Source organism: Protobothrops mucrosquamatus, unplaced genomic scaffold (assembly GCF_001527695.2).
Source record: "Protobothrops mucrosquamatus isolate PMUCROS unplaced genomic scaffold, P.Mucros_1.0 scaffold56, whole genome shotgun sequence".
Taxonomy (NCBI): Eukaryota; Metazoa; Chordata; class Lepidosauria; order Squamata; family Viperidae; genus Protobothrops; species Protobothrops mucrosquamatus.
In genome coordinates, this window is record NW_015386436.1 from 756,180 (window position 1) to 775,289 (window position 19,110).

General features: G+C 44.8%; 1 protein-coding gene across 1 annotated transcript; it reads left to right on the plus strand.

The window, feature by feature from the left end:
- On the plus strand, positions 1-16,002 carry NOX5 (NADPH oxidase 5). Its single transcript, XM_015811880.1, has 16 exons — positions 1-126; positions 2,454-2,604; positions 2,935-3,145; positions 4,060-4,294; positions 5,374-5,527; positions 6,722-6,897; positions 7,198-7,380; positions 7,536-7,668; positions 8,917-9,068; positions 10,054-10,179; positions 10,332-10,376; positions 11,390-11,514; positions 12,558-12,627; positions 12,867-12,966; positions 14,029-14,195; positions 15,776-16,002. The coding sequence occupies exons 1-16, from the start codon at positions 7-9 to the stop codon at positions 15,905-15,907; spliced, it is 2,280 nt and encodes a 759-aa protein (XP_015667366.1). The 5' UTR covers positions 1-6; the 3' UTR covers positions 15,908-16,002.
- Positions 16,003-19,110: the final 3,108 nt, after the last annotated feature.

Sequence of the window (19,110 nt, forward strand, 5' to 3'; positions counted from 1 at the left end):
ACAACCATGAACCTGGATGACAACACAAAATGGCTCATGTGGGTAGCCAAGAAGTTTGAGAATATTGCTGGTGACAATAAAGAAATCAACTTGGAACAATTCAAAACTGCGCTTAAAGTGAAGGAGGCAAGTTAGATCTGACTGAGCTGTGTGAATGACAGAGCTGTGCTGCAACTCAGAATGACCACCTTTGCAAGCAAAAAGTACAGAGATGTTTTATTTCCTCTCTTCCTTGATAAATTGAAGAATTGATCTGCATTTGATACGCTACTTAAAAGTCGAGAGACTTGACAAAGAAGTAGAAAGGTGGGAAAAAAGAGCAGAGATTTTAAAAAAAACATTTATATTTCAATTTATATAGCTGCCGATCTCACTTACGTGATTTTCAGCAGCTCACAAGTTAAAACAACTATGACACTTATATTAAAATATTAAAATAATTAACCCAAAACATAAAAACGTGGGGAAGTGCCAACCTAAAATTTCCAGAAAATACAACCATCTTGCGGAGTCTCCATCAGTTTACCACTGACCTGACCAGGAGACCAAGAAGCCACGGAGCAGGGAGCCAATTAGCCCTCTGGGAGAAAGTCCAGGGAGTTGGGAAGCTGCCTTCCTGCTGAATGCAGGGCTCTAAAAAAGGAGGCGGGTTTTCTCCTCTTGATTCGGACTCCAGCCAAGCATCTTCTGTGAGTCTCTGGTTTAATGCTGGAGAGTCTGGGTCCCCCTTGGCTCTCCGTTTCGGAGCGATTCCCTCACCAGATTCCTCAACGCCTTCAACACTGGCGGAACATCTAATGTACTGAAAAAATCCTTAAAAATTCAGGGAGATGCATCTGTCTTGAAAGGAGCCCATTAACAAATATAGTTGTTAATTTGTCTGGAACTTATATGTCTCAAGACATCTCAAAGGTGCTTTCCCCCCCCCCCAAAAGGCAACTGGACCGTTTTTTTCTTTGAGGAAGAAGAAGAAAATATTTCGCTTCTCATTCAAGAAGCTTCATCCGTTCTGATGGTGGTGGGGGGATTGAATGATAGGTTCTGACCAGATGGTGGTGGGGGCGGGGGAATAGAAGGAATCCATCTATGTTAGAATATGTTAGAATCCATCTGTTCTGAGATTTTCTTGATTTATGGCAGTGTAATACTTTTTATATCAAGACTATATCAGAAACCACCAACAGATTACTGCAATGTTTTGAAGGGCTTTAGCTGGCTTGTATGCTGCGCTGATTCCATGTGGTTGCAGGAGTCTGTTGGTGGTTTCCGAGATATTCTTGATATATGGCAGTGTAATTCTTTTTTAGGGTTGTGCTATACAGCACAACCAACCCAAAGCCTAATAAAAATTACACTGCCATACATCAAGAATATCTCAGCAACCACCTACAGACTCCTACAACCACATGGAATCAGCAGTAGCACACAAGCCAACTAAAGCCCTTCAAAACATCCTAAGCAGACCAAAAAACCCAACAACCCCAGAAGAAAAAACAGGAGTCATCTACAACATACAGTGTAAGGACTGCAGCAACCACTGCGTAGGACAAACAGGCAGAAGACTGGCAGAACGCATCCATGAACACCAACTAGCAATCAGAGGACATGATGAACATTCTTTAATTTCACAACCCATCGACAGATTTAACCATAGATTCAATTGGGAAAATGTGACCATCCTGGACCAAGCCAAACCCCAAAATGCCAGGGAATTTCTAGAAGCCTGGCATTCATACAAATCAGCCATCAATAGACAGACATCAACAACATCTATAGATTATGCAAAAGAGACTGTCACCCAGCCCAAAAAGGAACAAAAAGACCCAAGCACCTCTCCACCAGCAATCAGCACCCAGATCAGTATAGATTAACTCCAAGGTTAACATCAGACCAACAATCAAGAAACTGCCAAAGAAGCCAACAGCAAATAGCCCAATCAAAAAATCTGTAAGACACCCCCCCCCCGACATTAGAATACAAAACTGACAGCAAACAACAATCCTTTCTAGCACGGATGATGTTACCTACTTTGGGTAATGAAACATCTGCAAGAAAACAAGCAAGTTCAGAGGAATCCATTCTTCCATCCCCAGTCTCAACTGTCAGTACCTATCCTTCTATCCCTCCACCATCAGAACTGATGAAGCTTCTTGGATGAAGCTTCTCCTTCCTCAAGGAAAAAACAGTCCAGTTGCCCTTTGAAGAAAAAAGCAGCTTTGAGACAACTATGAGCTGGATGACTGAGACTCTCCACAAACAAGCCTCAAAACCTCTCCACCCTAGGCGGGTTTACACAGTTGTATTTATCATGGTCAGTAGTGAACATAATCCTGTCGTTTATATATTTCAGAGATTTGATCACTTATTTCTAAATCAAGGCCTCAAGGCAATGGGGACTTCTGGAGCTTGAGTCTCACCTCTAACTTCACAAACATTTCCTTCCTCTCTCACAGTCATTTTTCGCTGAGCGATTCTTTGCTTTGTTTGATTCTGATGAAAGTGGAACCATCAGCCTGGATGAGCTCCTGAAAACCTTAAAACTGCTGATCCATGGGAGTGAAACCGACAAGCTCCGATTCCTCTTTCAGGTCTATGATGTGGACGGTAAAATTCCAAACTGATGAATCCGATAACCTGTGTTTTATCAAAATGAGATTTTGTTTTTCAGGTCCTTGTATGGCTGCCAACAATTGTGCCTCATAGGAGGCTTCCAGTCCTCCATGGAAATGTATATGTCTGTATAGATGCAGACTTCTCATGATCCAGCAAGGAAGTCAACTGGCTTTGATCTCCTGCTGCATACTCTCCGTCCATTGATGACGACCTCTTCCTCCTCCTCCTCCTCCTCCTCCTCCTCCTCTCTCATAGGAACTTCTTAAATCTGACCTGTCATGGTAATTTAAACCAAGCCAAGTGGATTTGTTTTCTTTCTAGGTGGTGGCTCCATTGAACCCGATGAATTACGCATGGTCTTAAAATCATGTCTGAAAGAGAGCTCAATATCTGTTCCTGAACAGAAGCTGGATGATCTGACCATGGCTCTTTTTGAGTCAGCAGACTCCGATCACAGTGGATCCATAACCTTTGAGGAGCTCAGAGGGGAACTGCAGCGTTTTCCAGAAATCATGGAGAACTTAACAATAAGGTATTTTCAGTAGAATCAACAGCAGTCATTTCTGGTGAAGGACATTTTTAATAATTTTTAAATTATTTCTGGGTTTGTTATTGATTGTATTATGATATTAAAAAATTTGCTCCCAAGATGGCTCTACACTTATGATAGCTTTTTAAAGTAGAATGGTCATCCCAGCTATTTGGGGCGTGAGCCAATATTTTTCATTAGTCGCATACATTTTTCCAGTTTCTAGGATGGAGGGCATTTCAGAGCAAATACTCCTTAAAAGAAAAGGGAGAAGAGAAAGCAGAATTTAATACTTTGATTTTATTCAAACTTTTAAAATCCCTCAGCTTGGATATAAATATAGTGGCACAACTCTGTCACCTTAGAAAAGCATGGTTACATTGCCCAGGTATATTTTTATTTGTTCAGAGCTGCTCCTAATTAAGAGCTTTTAATAATATTTTAAAAAAGAAATGTACAAGTTTTTCTAATGTGGATCCACTTCTGGACATTATAAGTTATAATCTAAGCCAGGAAAGTTAGAAACATCCATTAAGATATCCAAATAAATGAATCATCCCTCTTTATATCTACCTGGAAGTCCAAAGGTAGCTTCTCACTTTGTTATGTAATTCAGTTCATTTTCTGGGTTAATCATGTTGGCAGCATTCATACAAGATGCTAACTTCACTATATATATTACAGCCCCTAAGAACATTAGTCAACCAGATTATGTGTGCCAGGAAAACATGGACTTTTATTAAATTTAATTAGTAAATTAAATTGTCTTAATTAGTAAGACTTCAGGAATGGCTACCTGCCCTGCACCCAGGAGAAGAGTGGCCTTTTGGCTTATTTCTGTTGAGTCTTCCTGTATCCCTCAGGATGCTGAAGAGCCCTGAATACCTTCACCAGCTCCTCTCTCCTTTCTCTTTCAGTGCTGCAACTTGGCTAAAGCCACCCACAGCTCCCCGGAAGAGCCACACCCCACCTATCTTGAGTCCTGTGTATTGGCACAACAACAAGAACAAACTTCTTCTGCTAGGCAGCTATGCCTGTGTGAACATTGTCCTCTTCATCTTGGCTGCCCTAAAACAGGCTGGTTCTGGTGTGTGGATCGTGGTGGCCAAAGGCTGTGGACAGTGCCTGAACTTCAACTGCGCATTCATATTGGTGAGGAACTGGGCTTCATCCCACATCCCAACCTGCCAGGGCCGTTCATGATCAGGGAAAGTTGGAGAACGACATTGCAACAGCTGTTCACTAGGAAATCCAAGCTTTGTTTTAAATTATGACATTTCAATAGCACTTTTCTGCTCAGAAGCCACCAGAGCATTGCATGCTTCGTTTTTTAAAGAATGATGAAATTTTTCCTAGGGATGGAGACATCTCTAACAGAACAGTCATTGATGAGCGGTTCTGGGGCAGGTGGTGTTTGGAAGTTTGAAAGGGCGCATGACAAAATGTCTTCAATGCAAAGTCACAGACATTGAACTATGTTTGCAATGGGTCAGAAAATACTCATTTTCTAACTCCACTATTTGCCTTCCGCCGGGTAGTCACCAGGACTGAAGGTTTCTTTCTCTTCTGATACCAAAGAGAATCAAGGCTGGGCAATCTCAAGTTTCTTTCTAATCTCCTCCTCTTCCTCTTCCTCTTCCTCTTCCTCTTCCTCTTCCTCTTTCAAGCCTCTGTTTCTCAGCCGTGGTAACTTTAAGAAGTATGGACTTCAACTCCCTGAAGGTTACCAAGGCTGACAAACATTGCTCTAAGCATGTATGTAACCATACTGTACTGCACAGTGGCTCAGCGGTTAAGGCCCTGGGCTTGTTGGCTGGAAAGCGGGCAGCCCAGGTTTGAGACCCGAGCGCCACGTGATGAGGTGAGCTCCCATTACTTGCCCCAGCTCCTGCCAACCTAGCAGTTTGAAAGCAGATGCAAGTAGATAAATAGGTACCATTTTGGTGGGAAGATAATAGCACTCCATGACGTCACGCTGGCCCCGTGATCATGGAAATGTCTTCGGACATCACTAGCTCAACGGCTTTGAAACAGAGATGAGCAGCACCCCTGGAGTTGGCAACGACAAGCAAAGTATAATCGGCAGGGACTCCTTTACCTCTTTTTTATACTATACTGTACTGCATTCCTTTCTCAAGATTATTTCTCTACTCTGCTGTAATATCTGAATTTATCAATTTATGGCACTCTCTCAGTTCAACTCATTTCTTCCCCTCCATCTGCCATCCCAGGTGTTGATGTTACGCCGATCTCTGACCTGGCTACGGACCACCTGGGTAGTCAGAGTTTTGCCCCTTGACCTGAATGTCACCCTGCATCAGCTGATGGGCTACATGGTGGGTGTTCTAACTACCCTTCACATGGGAACTCACATCATCAATTTTGGTAATTGCTGCTAAAAGTTTCTGTATTATGTAGCTTTTTTCTATTATTTAATTGCTTTAATTGCTAACCCAAAATACTTTATAAAACATATTACACGTTTAAAATGTAAATAGAAAAATAAATATGCCCAGTTCAAAAGCCACAGATGTCTAAAAACAACACAAATGTATGTAGTAACTGTGAGAGGGATCTCGGACTCCTAGTGCAGAGGTCCCCAACCTTTTGGGCACCAGGGACCAATTAGGTGGAGAGAGGTTTTTCCGCAGACCGGAGGGCGCGTGGTTTTGTGTGCTGCCTGCATCTTGTGGATGGGGCTCTCCTTGTTTGTGCGGCCCAGTTGCTGGCATGCTGCGGCCCGGTACTGGTCCACAGACTGGGGTTGGGGACCCTGTCCTAGTGGATAATCACTTAAATATGAGCCAGCAGTGTGCTGCAGCTGCCAAAAAAGCCAACACAATGCTAGGCTACATTAACAGAAAGATAGAATCAAGATCATGTGAAGTGTTAATACCATTTTAAAATGCCTTGGTAAGGCCACACTTGCGATACTGCATCCAGTTTTGGTCACTACGATGTAAAAAAGATGTTGAGACTCTAGAAAGAGTGCAGAGAAGAGCAACAAAGATGATCAGGGGACTGGAGGCTAAAAGATACAAGGAACAGTTGCTGGAATTGGGTCTGTCTAGTTTAATGAAGAGAAGGATGAGGGGGAACATGATAGCAGTCTTCCAATATTTAGGGGGCTGTCCCAAAGAAAGGGGGGGTCAAGCTGTTCTCCAAAGCGCCTGAAAGCAGCACAAGAAGCAACAGATGGAAACTAATCAAGGAGAGAAGCAACCTAGAACTAAGGAGAAATTTCCTGACAGAACAATTAACCAGTGGAACAACTTGCCTCCAGAAGTTGTGAATGCTCTGTTCCCTTGCCTATCTATACAATGTAACTGATGCCTGCTTGAAACCCAAAGTTGTGAATGTCATCACTTTAGCAAGGTTAAATAGGGCTGCGCTTTGGCTATATGATTATATCTTAAAATACTGGCTCTAAATAGTTTTTATAAAATATAAGCTAATCTATATTATGAAAAATTATAACGTATGCATTTATTATGTACCTCACACTTACATGCAAATTATCACCATAAAGCAAAAGACTATTTTAGGGAGTTACTTATCCAGTCTTTCCCTTCGCCATAGTGAGACTCTCTGAGGCCAAAGGAGGGTATCGTCTCTGGGAATACCTTTTCACCACCCGGCCTGGCATCGGATGGATCCATGGAACTGCCTCTCTCACAGGTCTCCTCCTGCAGCTTCTCCTCTCTCTGATGCTCGTGTGCTCCACTACCTTGGTCCGCAGGAGCGGTCATTTTGAGGTCATTTTCCTCCTCTTTCCCTTTCTTTCTTTCTTTGTTTATTTTCTCCTTTGCTGATCCTAAAAAAAGACTAAGCAACTGAGGGTGTTTGTGTGCAGTCACAGGGTACCTACATGGCCTCTAGCTTTGCCTCTCAGCAGCGGTGTTATGAAACCAAGGCGGTCTAGAAAAAAGAAGGACTAGGGGTGACATGATAGCTGTGGGCAAATAATGGAATTTTATTTCTGTTTATTTCTTTTAAAGCATTGGCCTAACTTCCTTTTTCCCTTCAAAATGTGCCCCTTCCCTTGTCACCAGCAGCTCTTCTACTGGACTCACCTTTCTTACATCCCCTTCTGGGCTTTACTGATTGTTCACGGTGCTAATTTTTGGAAGTGGTTTGTGATCCCTGGATCTCTCTTCCTTGGAGAGAAGGCCTTAGCAGCTGCTTTGTCACGTGTCGGTGGGCTGTATATTGTGGAAGTCAACCTTCTACCCTCCAAGGTGGGTTCCACAAACGGTAAAGTAAAAGGAAATGGGTATCAGCATGTATAACTTGCTGATGAGACTAGAAAAGGAACGATGGCTTCTGCCTAATGGCCCACTGAATCCTTAGCACAGTATGGCTGTGTCCCCATGTTATTTCTTTTGAAATCCAGGTGACTCATTTGGTGATTAAGAAGCCCCCCTTTTTCCACTATAAGCCTGGTGACTACGTGTACCTGAACATTCCGGTCATTGCCCGGTACGAGTGGCACCCCTTCACCATCAGCAGCGCTCCAGAGCAGCCAGGTAGGGGACTGACTGTCTGGAGGGCAGCCCAGGGCTTTGGTCTTGACAGGAACATCTGCAAGGGAGGAGGGTCCTCCAGGTCAAAAGCAGTGGCTCCCCTATTTCTGGACATTCCTGACCCTGCCTTCCCAGACTACCCAGGATGCTGAGGAACGGGATGTCTTGAATTCCCATGCCCATTGAGCTGCCCAGCCCCTCCTGTCCCATGGTGCTATGAAGGGCGACCCCAACCTGCATTTACCAGCATCACACTGTGTTGGAGCATCACCTGCAGTGGAGCTGTCCATTCTGGAGGAAGGGTTGCTAAAGCTGAGAGACTGTTACTTGTTACTTATGGTTTTGATGATTAGAAAATAAAATTATAGGAATAAGAGTAACATAGTGTAACTTTAGAGAGAGAGGTATATTTTGTATTTACCATTGCTATGAAGAATATTGGAAGCCACTTTATTTTTTCTTTCTTCAACTTTTTCTTCAATTTTTCTTTTCTTCCCCTTTTGTTTTTAATTTGTTCATGTTAGCTTTTATGTCTTGTTTAAACATTTTTATCAAAAATTATATATTAAAAAATTAAATATAGCCCTGGGAATTCTCAATGGTCCCTCAGCCAATGACCAACAGACTGAATCTCACTGAGTTTTCAAAATCAGCCCAGATCGGGCAATTGTTGCCACTTGCTTGGAATCTTTAAATTGAATCCTTGAACAAACTGGACACCAGTGTAGCTGCTGTTCATATAAGCAACAGCACCCTGGACCAACTGTAGCTTCTGAAGATGGTTTAAAGAAAGCCTGCTTAGAGCACATGGCAGTCATCCAGATATGAGGTCACTAGGGTGCATGCCCATCTGGTCAGATCTGACTGCTCAGAAATGGACATAGAAGAGATGGCACCAGCCTCAGGCAAACAGGGCTGGCCGGCTGCTGCTGACTGAGCTCAAGGTTCAAGACTGGATCTATTGAACCCCCAACATAAACCCTATCAGGGCAGCCCTTTTGCATTTGGCACAGGGAACCCCCAATGTCTGGATTATGCCTTCCAGGGATCTTGGATGAATGGAAAGCAGAGCGTTCAAAGGCCTGATTTATCCTTTCCCTTCACTGCTCTATGCCCTGCCCAGATCTTGCCACCTCCAGGAAACCGGTTCCAATCCATATTGTTACTTTATGCTAATCTCTGTGGTGCTTCAGCCTACTAATTTAACCAGGAAGGCTTCACTCAAGGATAATCTGCTCCTTCTCTTCAAAGAGACTATCTGGCTGCATGTTCGATCACTGGGGCAGTGGACCTACCGGTTGCACGAGTACTTCTGGAATTTTCAGGAGCCCTTTGATGACAAGCCTGAACTGTCAGCGGCCAAAAAGTCAAGGAACAAGAACAGACTCTCAAATTTTGTGCAGGTTTGGAGTTTAAAATACCTTTCCTCTCTACCTAGAAGTTTTTCTATTTTTTCTTGTTGCTGGGTGTCCGTGTTTCCATGTGTCCCATTTGCACACAGATAGAGCTTCCAGTCTCCCCAAGATGTCTGTCTGGGTGAAAAGTGTTCCAGTGGTGGTGGAAAGGAGTTGGCGGGGAGCAGGAGACAGGCACCTCAAACACTTTTTGTGCCGAAAATGAAAGTTTCTGGGGTCCATGATCTCGTGAGAGTTCAGGCACCCATTCTCTCATTGACTCTCCTCTCCCTTAAAGGCAAAGAAACCGCGGCAGAGAGGAGACAGATCTTTGCAAAGCGAGTCCAGCGTGGCAGGATGGGGAAGCGGGGGGGGGGAATTGTGGGGACTTGTGGGGAGTGGGGGGGAAGCAGTTGTGGGGAGTGGGGGAGGAAATAGGGTGAGAGAGCCTCTGCAGTAGTTCGTAAGGGCAAATGACTGCCGTGGTGCTGCAACATTCATAATTTTGGGACTTGCTCATAAACACCAGGGGTGCTTGTTGTGTAACTTTGCTTGTGACTCGGGCATTACGTGTAGTGTTAAGGAGAACATGTGATCGATCCCTACGACCGTGGCAGATGGAAGTGGAAGAAGGAATTGCAGCCCCAATTGCAGCTCTTAATTTGTCCCAGATGAAAACTGTCAGGATTGCACCCCTCCCTCGTCTTGTCAGAAGGTGGCCTGGGGCAAAGTCAATAACACTAACTGCTTTTTGTGCCACCTCATGAACTACAGGGAATCACATCTGGTGACCTCGCAGAATACAGGGGCTGGCTGCCTTTGGGGGCAGAGCGATCTGTGTATCTGAAGTAGTGGGGAGGTTGTGTCATGGTGTCAAACACGTGTTATTTTGAAGAAATCTCAGCTTGCTATGGATACCCCTGTGTAGAAATGGCTCTGGCCTCTAACAGCCACTCTGCAGGTCACTGGAGTATCTCTATGAACTCTTTTTCAGAAGTGTCTCTTTTGCTCCTCTGACTTGGACCTGCCGGTGGCAACCACTAAGGATGAGATGATCCAAATGGTATCATACACACCCATCCAGGATTGCATCATCACTGTAACAGACGAACCTGAAGAGGTGAGCATATAAACCAGGGAGCATAATTTTTGCCTACCTTTTTTGTTTTCTATTTCAAAGTATTTCAAAGCCCCAAGGCATTGACTACAGGGCATCAACTTGTTTTCTACCCAATATATATCTAATACTAACATAATAATGTTTTTTATCAGGTTTCTAGGAGGCCCACCAAGAATCATAGGTTCTGTAACATCAAGGTAAGTGTTCCCTCACTAAGCACCTGCACAGGTGGACTTCTCCCTGTCCCCGAGAAGGTGCTTTCTCAGTCTGATGGCTGGCAAGGAATGAAGGGCAATTGTGTACCAGGAGGAGGTTCTGATACTTGGGTTGTGGTTGCAGTTTGCAGAATTCAAGAAGAGCGCCATTAGGGAGAGGAGCTGTAGACATTTATGGGTAAAAGAGGTGGGATTTGAAATGGAAAGAGGGAGCCCAGCCCCTTCAATGTCTGGAAAAAACACAACTGATGGAAGATTATATTTTTCTGCAACATTTGTCCCATTAAAAAGGTAGCTCCGTACAAAGGTTTTGCAAATTTCAAGCTTCTTTGCAAAAGGCCGTAAACTCAGCAAGAATGTAATGCCGAGGACTAGGAAACACGTCCCTTTTCATGAATCAAACAGCACAATATTCCCTTGCTTAACCCAGACATGTTCGCTGACTCCGTGGGGCTGGTGTGAAGTGTTGAAATCTCCTGGTAGAGATCTAGTCAAGACAGGGATCGCCCTAGCAGCTGCAGTGATCTAAATACATTATTCCCATGAGATTTCATCAGCTCATTTCTATCCTGCTACCAAAATAACCTACGGCAGAACGAAAAGCAGTTGTCTGGCAACCAGAGGTCGCAGGCTGGTTTGGCTGAACAATGGGAATTAATTTCTTCTCTATTTGGAGTGAGAACCAGGGGAAACCTGGTTCTCACCTGCTATCATCTCTGCCAAATCAGGGGGATTCCTGTGATTTTGTCATTCCTGCTTGCCCAGTGTCATGAATTAAAGAACTTACAACACAAACAAACAGTGTGTGTGTGCGCGCGCATGTGTGGAATCTGTGCCTCCAGATGAGCATTAAAAAGACTTGTGGTGCGTCTGACTCTGTAAAGTTTGGCCTACATCCAGAACTCTGGCTTCAAGGGTAAGTTGTAAGGAAACAAGCCACCCTTGCCAAGCCCAGAGTCAAAACACCGCAGCTCCTTTTCCCCTCCTCTCTTCAGTGTTATATTGATGGTCCCTATGGCTCCTCCACGCGCCAGATCTTCTCTTCGGAGCATGCAGTGTTGATCGCGGCAGGAATAGGGATCACCCCTTTTGCCTCCATTCTGCAAAGCATCATGTTCAGGTTAGTCTGCCAGAGATGAGGGCCAAATGCTGTGCCAGGAAGTGTCTCTGTGGAGAGTCTCAGGAATCCAGGTCACGGTTGTCCCAAAGGTGTTTTTTCAAAAGACAACTGGACTTTGTTTTTTCCCTAAAAAAAGGGGGGGAAAAACAAAGTCCAGTTGCCTTTTGAAAAAGCACTTTTGGGGCTGTACCAGGATGTTGTTTTCACAAGAGCTCTTTGTTTTGGTTGACTTTTTGGGTTTTAATTGAAAGCTTGCATGCTGCTTTTCCAAACATGCTTAATATAAATTTAAAAAATAGCAGCACTTTTAAACAATTGGGATTAATTTTCAGGCTACCGTAGTAAGTAAACAGGCATTTAATAGCAGCTGAACAAAAACGTATTGAAAGCATTTATTAACAGACTAGCAGAGTTATTCTACCTGCCCCTCTTCTTTGTGGCAGCCCCTCAAATATTGGAACACTGCTATCATGTCACCCCTAGTCCTTCTTTTCATTAGAATACACGTACCCAATTCCTGCAACTGTTCTTTGTATGTTTTAGCCTTCAGCCCCCTAATCATCTTTGCAGCTCTTCTCTGTACTCTTTCCAGAGTCTCAACATCTTTTTTACAATATGGTGACCAAGACTGGATGCAGTATTCCAAGTGTGGCCTTACCAAGGCTTTATAAAGGGGTACTAATGCTTCATGTGATCTTGATTCTATCCTTCTGTTAATGCAGCATAGGATTGCATTGGCTTTTTTGGCGTCTGCAGCACGTTGTTGACTCATATTGAAGTGATTGTCCATTTGGACTCCAAGATTCCTCTCGGAGGCTTTGCTATTAAGTCAAATTTCACCTATTCTGTGCATTTGGTTCTTTCTTTCTTTCTTTCTTTCTTTCTTTCTTTCTTTCTTTCTTTCTTTCTTTCTTTCTTTCTTTCTTTCTTTCTCTCTCTCTCTCTCTCTCTCTCTCTCTCTTTCTTTCTTTCTCTCTTTTCTTCCTTCCTTCCTTCCTTCTCTCTCTCTCTCTCTTTTTGATTCCATTCATTTCTCTTCCTAGGCATCGTATGCAAAAACAAGCCTCCTGCAGCCAGAGTAATTCTTTGGATAAGAATATGAAACTTCAGAAGGTGAGATGTAAATAAATAAAATGATAGCAACCCCAACTGGGATGGCAACTTGGTTGTTAAGCAAACTGGTTGCTAAGTGAAACTGCTCCTGTGCTTACAATTTTCTTTCAGTTTTCCTTTACTTCACAGATTTGTGTGATAAATGAGAAGATTGTTCCTAAAGTTACCATCATAACTGCAAATGGTCGCTAGAAAAAGGGAGTCATTATACGGGGACTACTGTACTTTCTTTTCTCCAGGTAGACTTTGTTTGGATCAATCGAGACCAAAAATCCTTTGAGTGGTTCGTCAGCCTGCTTACCCAACTGGAAGCCATGCAAGAGAGCGAAGAGCCAAAGGGTGGGTGCCTCCTTCCTCCTCCTCTTTGTCCGCCCCCATCCCAAACTGGGCCCTTTGGGAGGCTTCTCCAGCTTTAAGACCGGACAAAATTGAGGCCGTGACAAAATCCAAACAGAAACAGTTTTATTCCATTTTTTCTTTCCAGAATAGCCCGAGGCAGGCTCAGGGGTGAAATACCCCCTCTTCCCTTTAGGCAAGCCTTCTCTTTTTGAACTTTATATCAAACATCTTTGATTTCAGCACAAATGCATGGGTGCTTTTTGAAAGTGCATGCACCCTCCTCCCCAGAGCTTTTCTACATGAATGGAAATATTGTCTCAATCAATCAGTCCCACAGCGGATTTAACACCTGGGGATTGGCCCGTTTGAACTGACCGGATGAACTATTGGGGTGGGGTTTGCTTTTTGCTCCTTTAACCTATTGATTTGAGCGGGAAACCCTCAGATCCTGCCTTCTATGCCTGCTGTCAACTTCTCCTAATAAAAGTTCCTTTTGGGATGACTCCATTCCAAGAGTTCTGCTTTCTTGGGAAGAGGTTTTGAAGTGGGTCCTTACAGCCATCTTCTCTCTTAAGTGGACCTACTGTTTCCTTGACTTTTTTCTTGTTATTTATATGTTGACAGAAACTTTTTTTTATTATCTTTGACTTTTGTTGCAAGTCTTTGTATATTCTGAACCTTTGCGTTCCTGACTTCATCTTTGCAGATTCAGGCTATGTTCTGATATTCTGCCTCAGTTATGTGTCCCTTTTTCCGTTTTTTTGTGCTTGTCCCTTTTGTCTTTCAGTTTATCAGAGAGATCTTTGTGCAACCATTCTGCTTTCTTCTTGGATTTTTTGTTTTTTTCAGTGGTATTGTGCTGCGCCGGGCTTTTATAATCATATTTTTCAGAGTTTCCCATTTTTCTTAAACTGTTTTCCCTTTTAGGATTAGGTTCTGCCCATTGGGTAAATAGGTTTTATAGATAGTCTTGTTGATACATCTTCTCATCAATGCTGAAGACATTAAGTTCAAGAAAGGGGCCATGTTACGGTCTGCTAAATCTGGTTTTCCAATTCCCAGCCCGTTTCCTGGAGATGCATTTGTACATGACCTCAGCACTTAACAAGAGTGACATGAAGGCTGTTGGCCTGCAGATGGCCTTGGATCTACTAGCAAAAAAAGAGAAGAAAGACTCAATCACAGGCCTCAGGACGAGAACAAAGCCTGGGAGGCCAGACTGGAAAGAGGTGGGTTTTTCCTCTAAACCACACCTAAAAACATGTAGTCATTTTGTAGCCCAGTCCAGATTGTAGCTTGGTTAGAGAAAGTCTTTCCTGCAGTTGGTTTTATGGCCAGACACCACTCTCTAGATGTCCAGACAAAAGCACTTAATGACAAGCAACACAGGGGCAAGACAAGATAACGTCTTCCCAACCAATAAGCAACAGCAAGCATCTTTTATACCCTTGAGCAAGCAGTAAGAAAGATTAATAGAGCAATCAACAAGAGGCCTACACATCTGGCACCAGTTCCTACCTATCCATAGTCCAAGGACAGGGAGAGGTCTGTTCTAGTTTCAGATGGAGTTGCTTAAGCTATCTGGATTTTTCCCCCTCCCTCGGACACAAGGTGCCATGAGAAAGAGGGGTAACATCCTGGGCTGCTGGGGAGCTAAAACCTATCCTGAATCTTAGTGGAGCTGCATTATTCTCTGCAAACAAATCTCTGGTCACATCAGTCAAGGGGGTGGCAGCTCCTGTAGGCCTTTAGATCTCAGCATTCTTTTTTCAGGGGGCAGGTCAGCGGTTGGAGAGGAAGGGTTACAGCAGTCCACTCTTCCGAAATTGCTACTATCCAAGGAATCACACCAACCTCTGAAAATATATAGACCCTATTTGTGCACACTTTACATCCCGTGGCATCTTCTTCCTTTGCTATTGCCAAGTTGAAGGCTATCCTTTTGGGGCAGTGGCCATATTTAGAGCATGAGAACGTACGTTGGATATCCCTTCTCCAAAGGATTGCTGTGATAAGCAATTGTAGCCTTAATACAAGCAAAAGGATACAAAAAACTCTATGATACCCTGCCCCACATTTTGCAGCTTACATAGAATAGTCATTCTGGATAATGTTTTATAGTCATAAAACTAATTTGGCACAATCATAACAGGGCACCATAGAGTTTTCAGTATCACTTTGGGGCCACTATAAATGTTATCTCAAGAAAGGACGACTGTAGGTCAAGAACATTTGTCATCTGTACTTAGATATTCTTAAGGATCTTCTTTTACTTACATTCAGTTCACAAAGACTATGGGAGATTTTTAACATCCACATATAACTGCTAGATAAGGTCACGGAGAATGGAATGAAGTGTTCTCGGTGGAAGGTATTCTATTCTGCTCATCTGGTGCATCACGTCAGTTGGGTCCGATCTTGGAATGAGGATCAACAAAGTGAAACTGTGCCCAGACAAAATGGAATAATGACTACTAGAAGCTTTAAGCAGAAAAGAGAAGTTTATGTCTTCAGATGGAGTCGCTTTCCCAAGACAGATTGATGGAGATGAAAAGTCCAATCTCAAGCATCAGGAATCTGAGAATTATAAAATTTTATAAAAAAAAAAAAAAAAAAAAAAAGGAATCTGAGAATTAAAACAGAACCTTTCCTGAGCTCTTACTGAGAAAGAGGAGATATATAGACTTATAGATAGGCAGGCTTAGAGGCCGATTGGAATGCCACTGAGCAATGTGTCAATTGCTATCAAAAAGAAGGCAGAAAGAGACAATGCATTTCAGCTGCTGATGGCTTTTTCTCTCTTTCTCAGCTCTTTCAGAAAATTGACAAAGAAGACAAAGGAAAAGCCCAGGTTTTCTTTTGTGGCTCTCCAGCTCTTGCCAAGGTCCTCAAAGCTCACTGTGAACAGTTCAGCTTTCCCTTCTTCAGGGAAAACTTCTAGCTGTAAGATGGACCAGTCTGGCTTGTTTTTAATGGCTTGTTTTTAATGAACTCAAATATTCTCTTGTTTTTGTCCTTTGTCATTATAGTAAGTTGCATAGTCAGCCCAATGTTTAGACTAGATTTGGCATTTTTATCCACCCTATCAAGTTCTTCCCAAGGACCTGGGACAGGCAGATGTTGTTTTATGGTGTTAAATAAAAATCATTATCATATATAATTATTATATTACACGATGATGACAACGATGATGATGATGATGATGATGATGATGGAAATATGTACAAGGTTTCCATAGAGCTGGTAAGAATCTCTTTGCTTGCTTGCTTATTTAATACAAGTCTCTTTTGCTTTAACTAACTCCATACAAAGCAGCAAGTAAAGTAACATGTGGAAATAAATGTAGAATAATAGCAACAAAAGTATTAAGTCTAATGCATTATGAACAACTGACAATGCATCAAAATAAAGAATACTGCAAAAAATCTCCTCTAAGGTTCTTTCTCCACTTGCTTTTAATCATGAGACAGTCACTGGAAATCTTTTTTTTCCAGGTTTTTGGGCACTCGGTCTCTAAAAGGTTCGCCATCCCTGGTATATGTTTTTGAGCTTGGCTTTCTCCCCTCCCTTCTATTTCTTTCAACCAGAAGAGGGCGCTCCAACATAAATGTTTAAAGTTAAATTCAAACACCTTTTTTTCAATTGTGCCGCCCCGCCCCCTACTCTCTGCGATTGGCAAACGGCTACTTCTGCTGCACCGCCATTGGCCCCCTCTGGACTCCGCTCGAAAGAGAGGAACGGCTTTGCCATTGGTTTCGGGGGCGCGGCGCGGCGGCGATTGGACGGCGCCCTGCAGAGGCCCTCCCACCGAGGCGCTCTCGCGGGAAGTCGGCGAGAAGAGAGGAGTCGCTTTCCTCCGTGCCGAGCTGGCTGCGACTGGCGGCCCGACGGAGAGGCCGGCGTGAGGGGGGGGGGAGCGAGCCGGGCTTCCCGAGCGCGTCCGAGAGGGAGGGGCTCTGCTCATCGCCGGGGGCGGGGCCCGCGTTGCCAGGGAGACGGAGGCGCGCCGGCCAGGGCCTGCTCCGCCCGGCCTCCGCTGGGCTCCCGGCTCTCTCGCGCTTCCCCTGAGGCTGCCGCCCCTGCTACGGCGAGGACCGGCTGAGCACCTCGGAGCGAGGCGGGCGGCCTTGGAGCTGCCGGCGGGCGCGCGGGAGGGCCGGGCTGCCCTGGGAGCCCCCGTGCGCGCCGAAGAAGGAAGGCCTCGCCGCCCGGGGCCCGCTCGGCGGGGGGGGGGGGCTTCTCGGGCGCTGAGATGCGACGGAGGCGGCCGTCGCGCGCTGTGGGCGGACTGGAGGCCGGGGCCCGCGGCCGGTTGCGCCTTGGCGGCGTCCTGTGACGGTGCCCGGAGGGCGGCTGAGGGGCCGCCGGAGACCGACTTCCTCCCGCCGCGCCCTTGACCCGCCGGCCGATCCCGCGGAGCTTCGCCCCAGAGACGCCCGGCGGCGCCGCCGCTCCCCCTTCCCGCTGCGGCTTCTGCGCGGCGACCGCTTGAAGCAGCCCGGCTCAGCCCGAGGCCCTGGAGGTGGGTTTCCTCGCTGCCTCGGGAGGCGACAGTCGGAGGAGGAAAGACCCCCCGCCCTTCCCTCCCTGATGGCTGGAGCCGGTGTGTGGCCTGCCAGGCTCTCCTCCGGGGCCCTGGGATGGAGGCTGGACGGCCGTCTGTAACTCCTAACGAAGGAGCCAAGGCTGCTTTAGACAGAGACGGGCTCTTGCCAGAGGAGCAGGGGGCTTTACTGGCTCTTTATTGCTAACAGCCGGGGGTAGGCAACCCGGGCTCTTTTATGACTCATAGCTGCCTCAGGAATTCTGGGAGTTGAAGTCCAGGAGTCATTGAAAAAGCCAAGGCTGCCTACCCCTGTGCTAGACCTTCTTGGGCAGGCACAGAGGTCCCATTTGCTGCAGCACGCAATAGAGTGGCTAAACTACCTCAGCCAGCTTCCCTCCCTTCTGCCATACTTTTCAGATGAGCAGCTAGTTGGAAATGTTAAGCTGCATAGGCTCATTTTCAAGAGCAGTGCTATCTGTGCATTGTCGGTACCGCAGACTGGGCATCTGAGGCTGCGGCAGTTTCTTGAGGTTTGTGTGAATGATGCAGCCTTGGCAAACAGCTGCAGAGACACAACAGGCTTGAGTCTGCTACTACAGTATGGCGAAAAAGATTTTCTGCCATCTGCTTCCATACTGTGGATTGTTTATTTGTAGAGCGTAAACTGCAAAGGCCTGTAGTGGTTAGCAGCTGGCTGATAGCCCAGAAAGATGCAAAGCTGGTGTAGTAGTGCTTGGCAGTAATTTGGGGGAAACAGTTATCCCTGAGCTCTTTTTATTATCAAATACATACTTTGACAAAGATACAATATTTGCATTTTACAATGTTGATTCTGTCCAAATATTCCCCCAGGGACTGGGTGGATACATGCGCACGCGGGCACACACATGTACACACAACTGCTTTCAGGTCAGTTTTGATTCCCGGTGATTGACTGGACTAGTCACTGCAGTTTTCTTAAGGTTTTTTTTTTGAAGTAGTTTACCATTGCCTCCTTCCTAGGACTCTGAGACAGTGACTGGCCCAAGGTCATGGCTAACTTTATGTCATAGGGAGGACTAGAACTTACTCTTGCGCAGGGGTCTTCAAACTTGGCCCTTTTATGACTTGTGGACTTCAACTCCCAGAATTCCTCAGCCAGACACGTGTGAACTGCTCTTGCGGTTCATTTTCCCTGGTACTTGTTTTTCTTCTTGCTATGTTAAGTTTGGATTCAGACCTCTGCCTTTACTGGGAGTTCTTTGTGTTCAGGGATGCCTCTAGACTCTGTAATTCCTCTTTTAGTAGTCCAATTAATTTACATTTGATGCAAGTATTATTTGAATTCTCCCTAGGCAGGAATACACACACGGCACAGATTTTGCAAAACGTTTTCTCTATAACTTAGTTATTGTCCACGTAAATGCTCCTAGTAAGTTCAAGAACGGTTAGTCTTTTGCTCCCTCTTGTGGCTAATGTTGAAATTAATACTGTAACCTTTGGTTCCCTTCATTCTTTTTAAAATATATATTTTTATTTAAAAATGAAAAAAACTTTAAAAAAAAAAACAGTGTGCGTGCTCTTTCCCCAAGAGCGATCAGCTGGGGCTCGGCACTCTT

Excerpts from the sequence above, each read along its gene's own strand:
- NOX5 (XM_015811880.1), top strand. The coding sequence starts at position 7 with ATGAACCTGGATGACAACACAAAATGGCTCATGTGGGTAGCCAAGAAG. Across the intron at positions 4,295-5,373 it reads TCAACTGCGCATTCATATTG|GTGTTGATGTTACGCCGATC; the intron begins GTGAGGAACTGG and ends CTGCCATCCCAG. Across the intron at positions 5,528-6,721 it reads AACTCACATCATCAATTTTG|TGAGACTCTCTGAGGCCAAA; the intron begins GTAATTGCTGCT and ends CCTTCGCCATAG.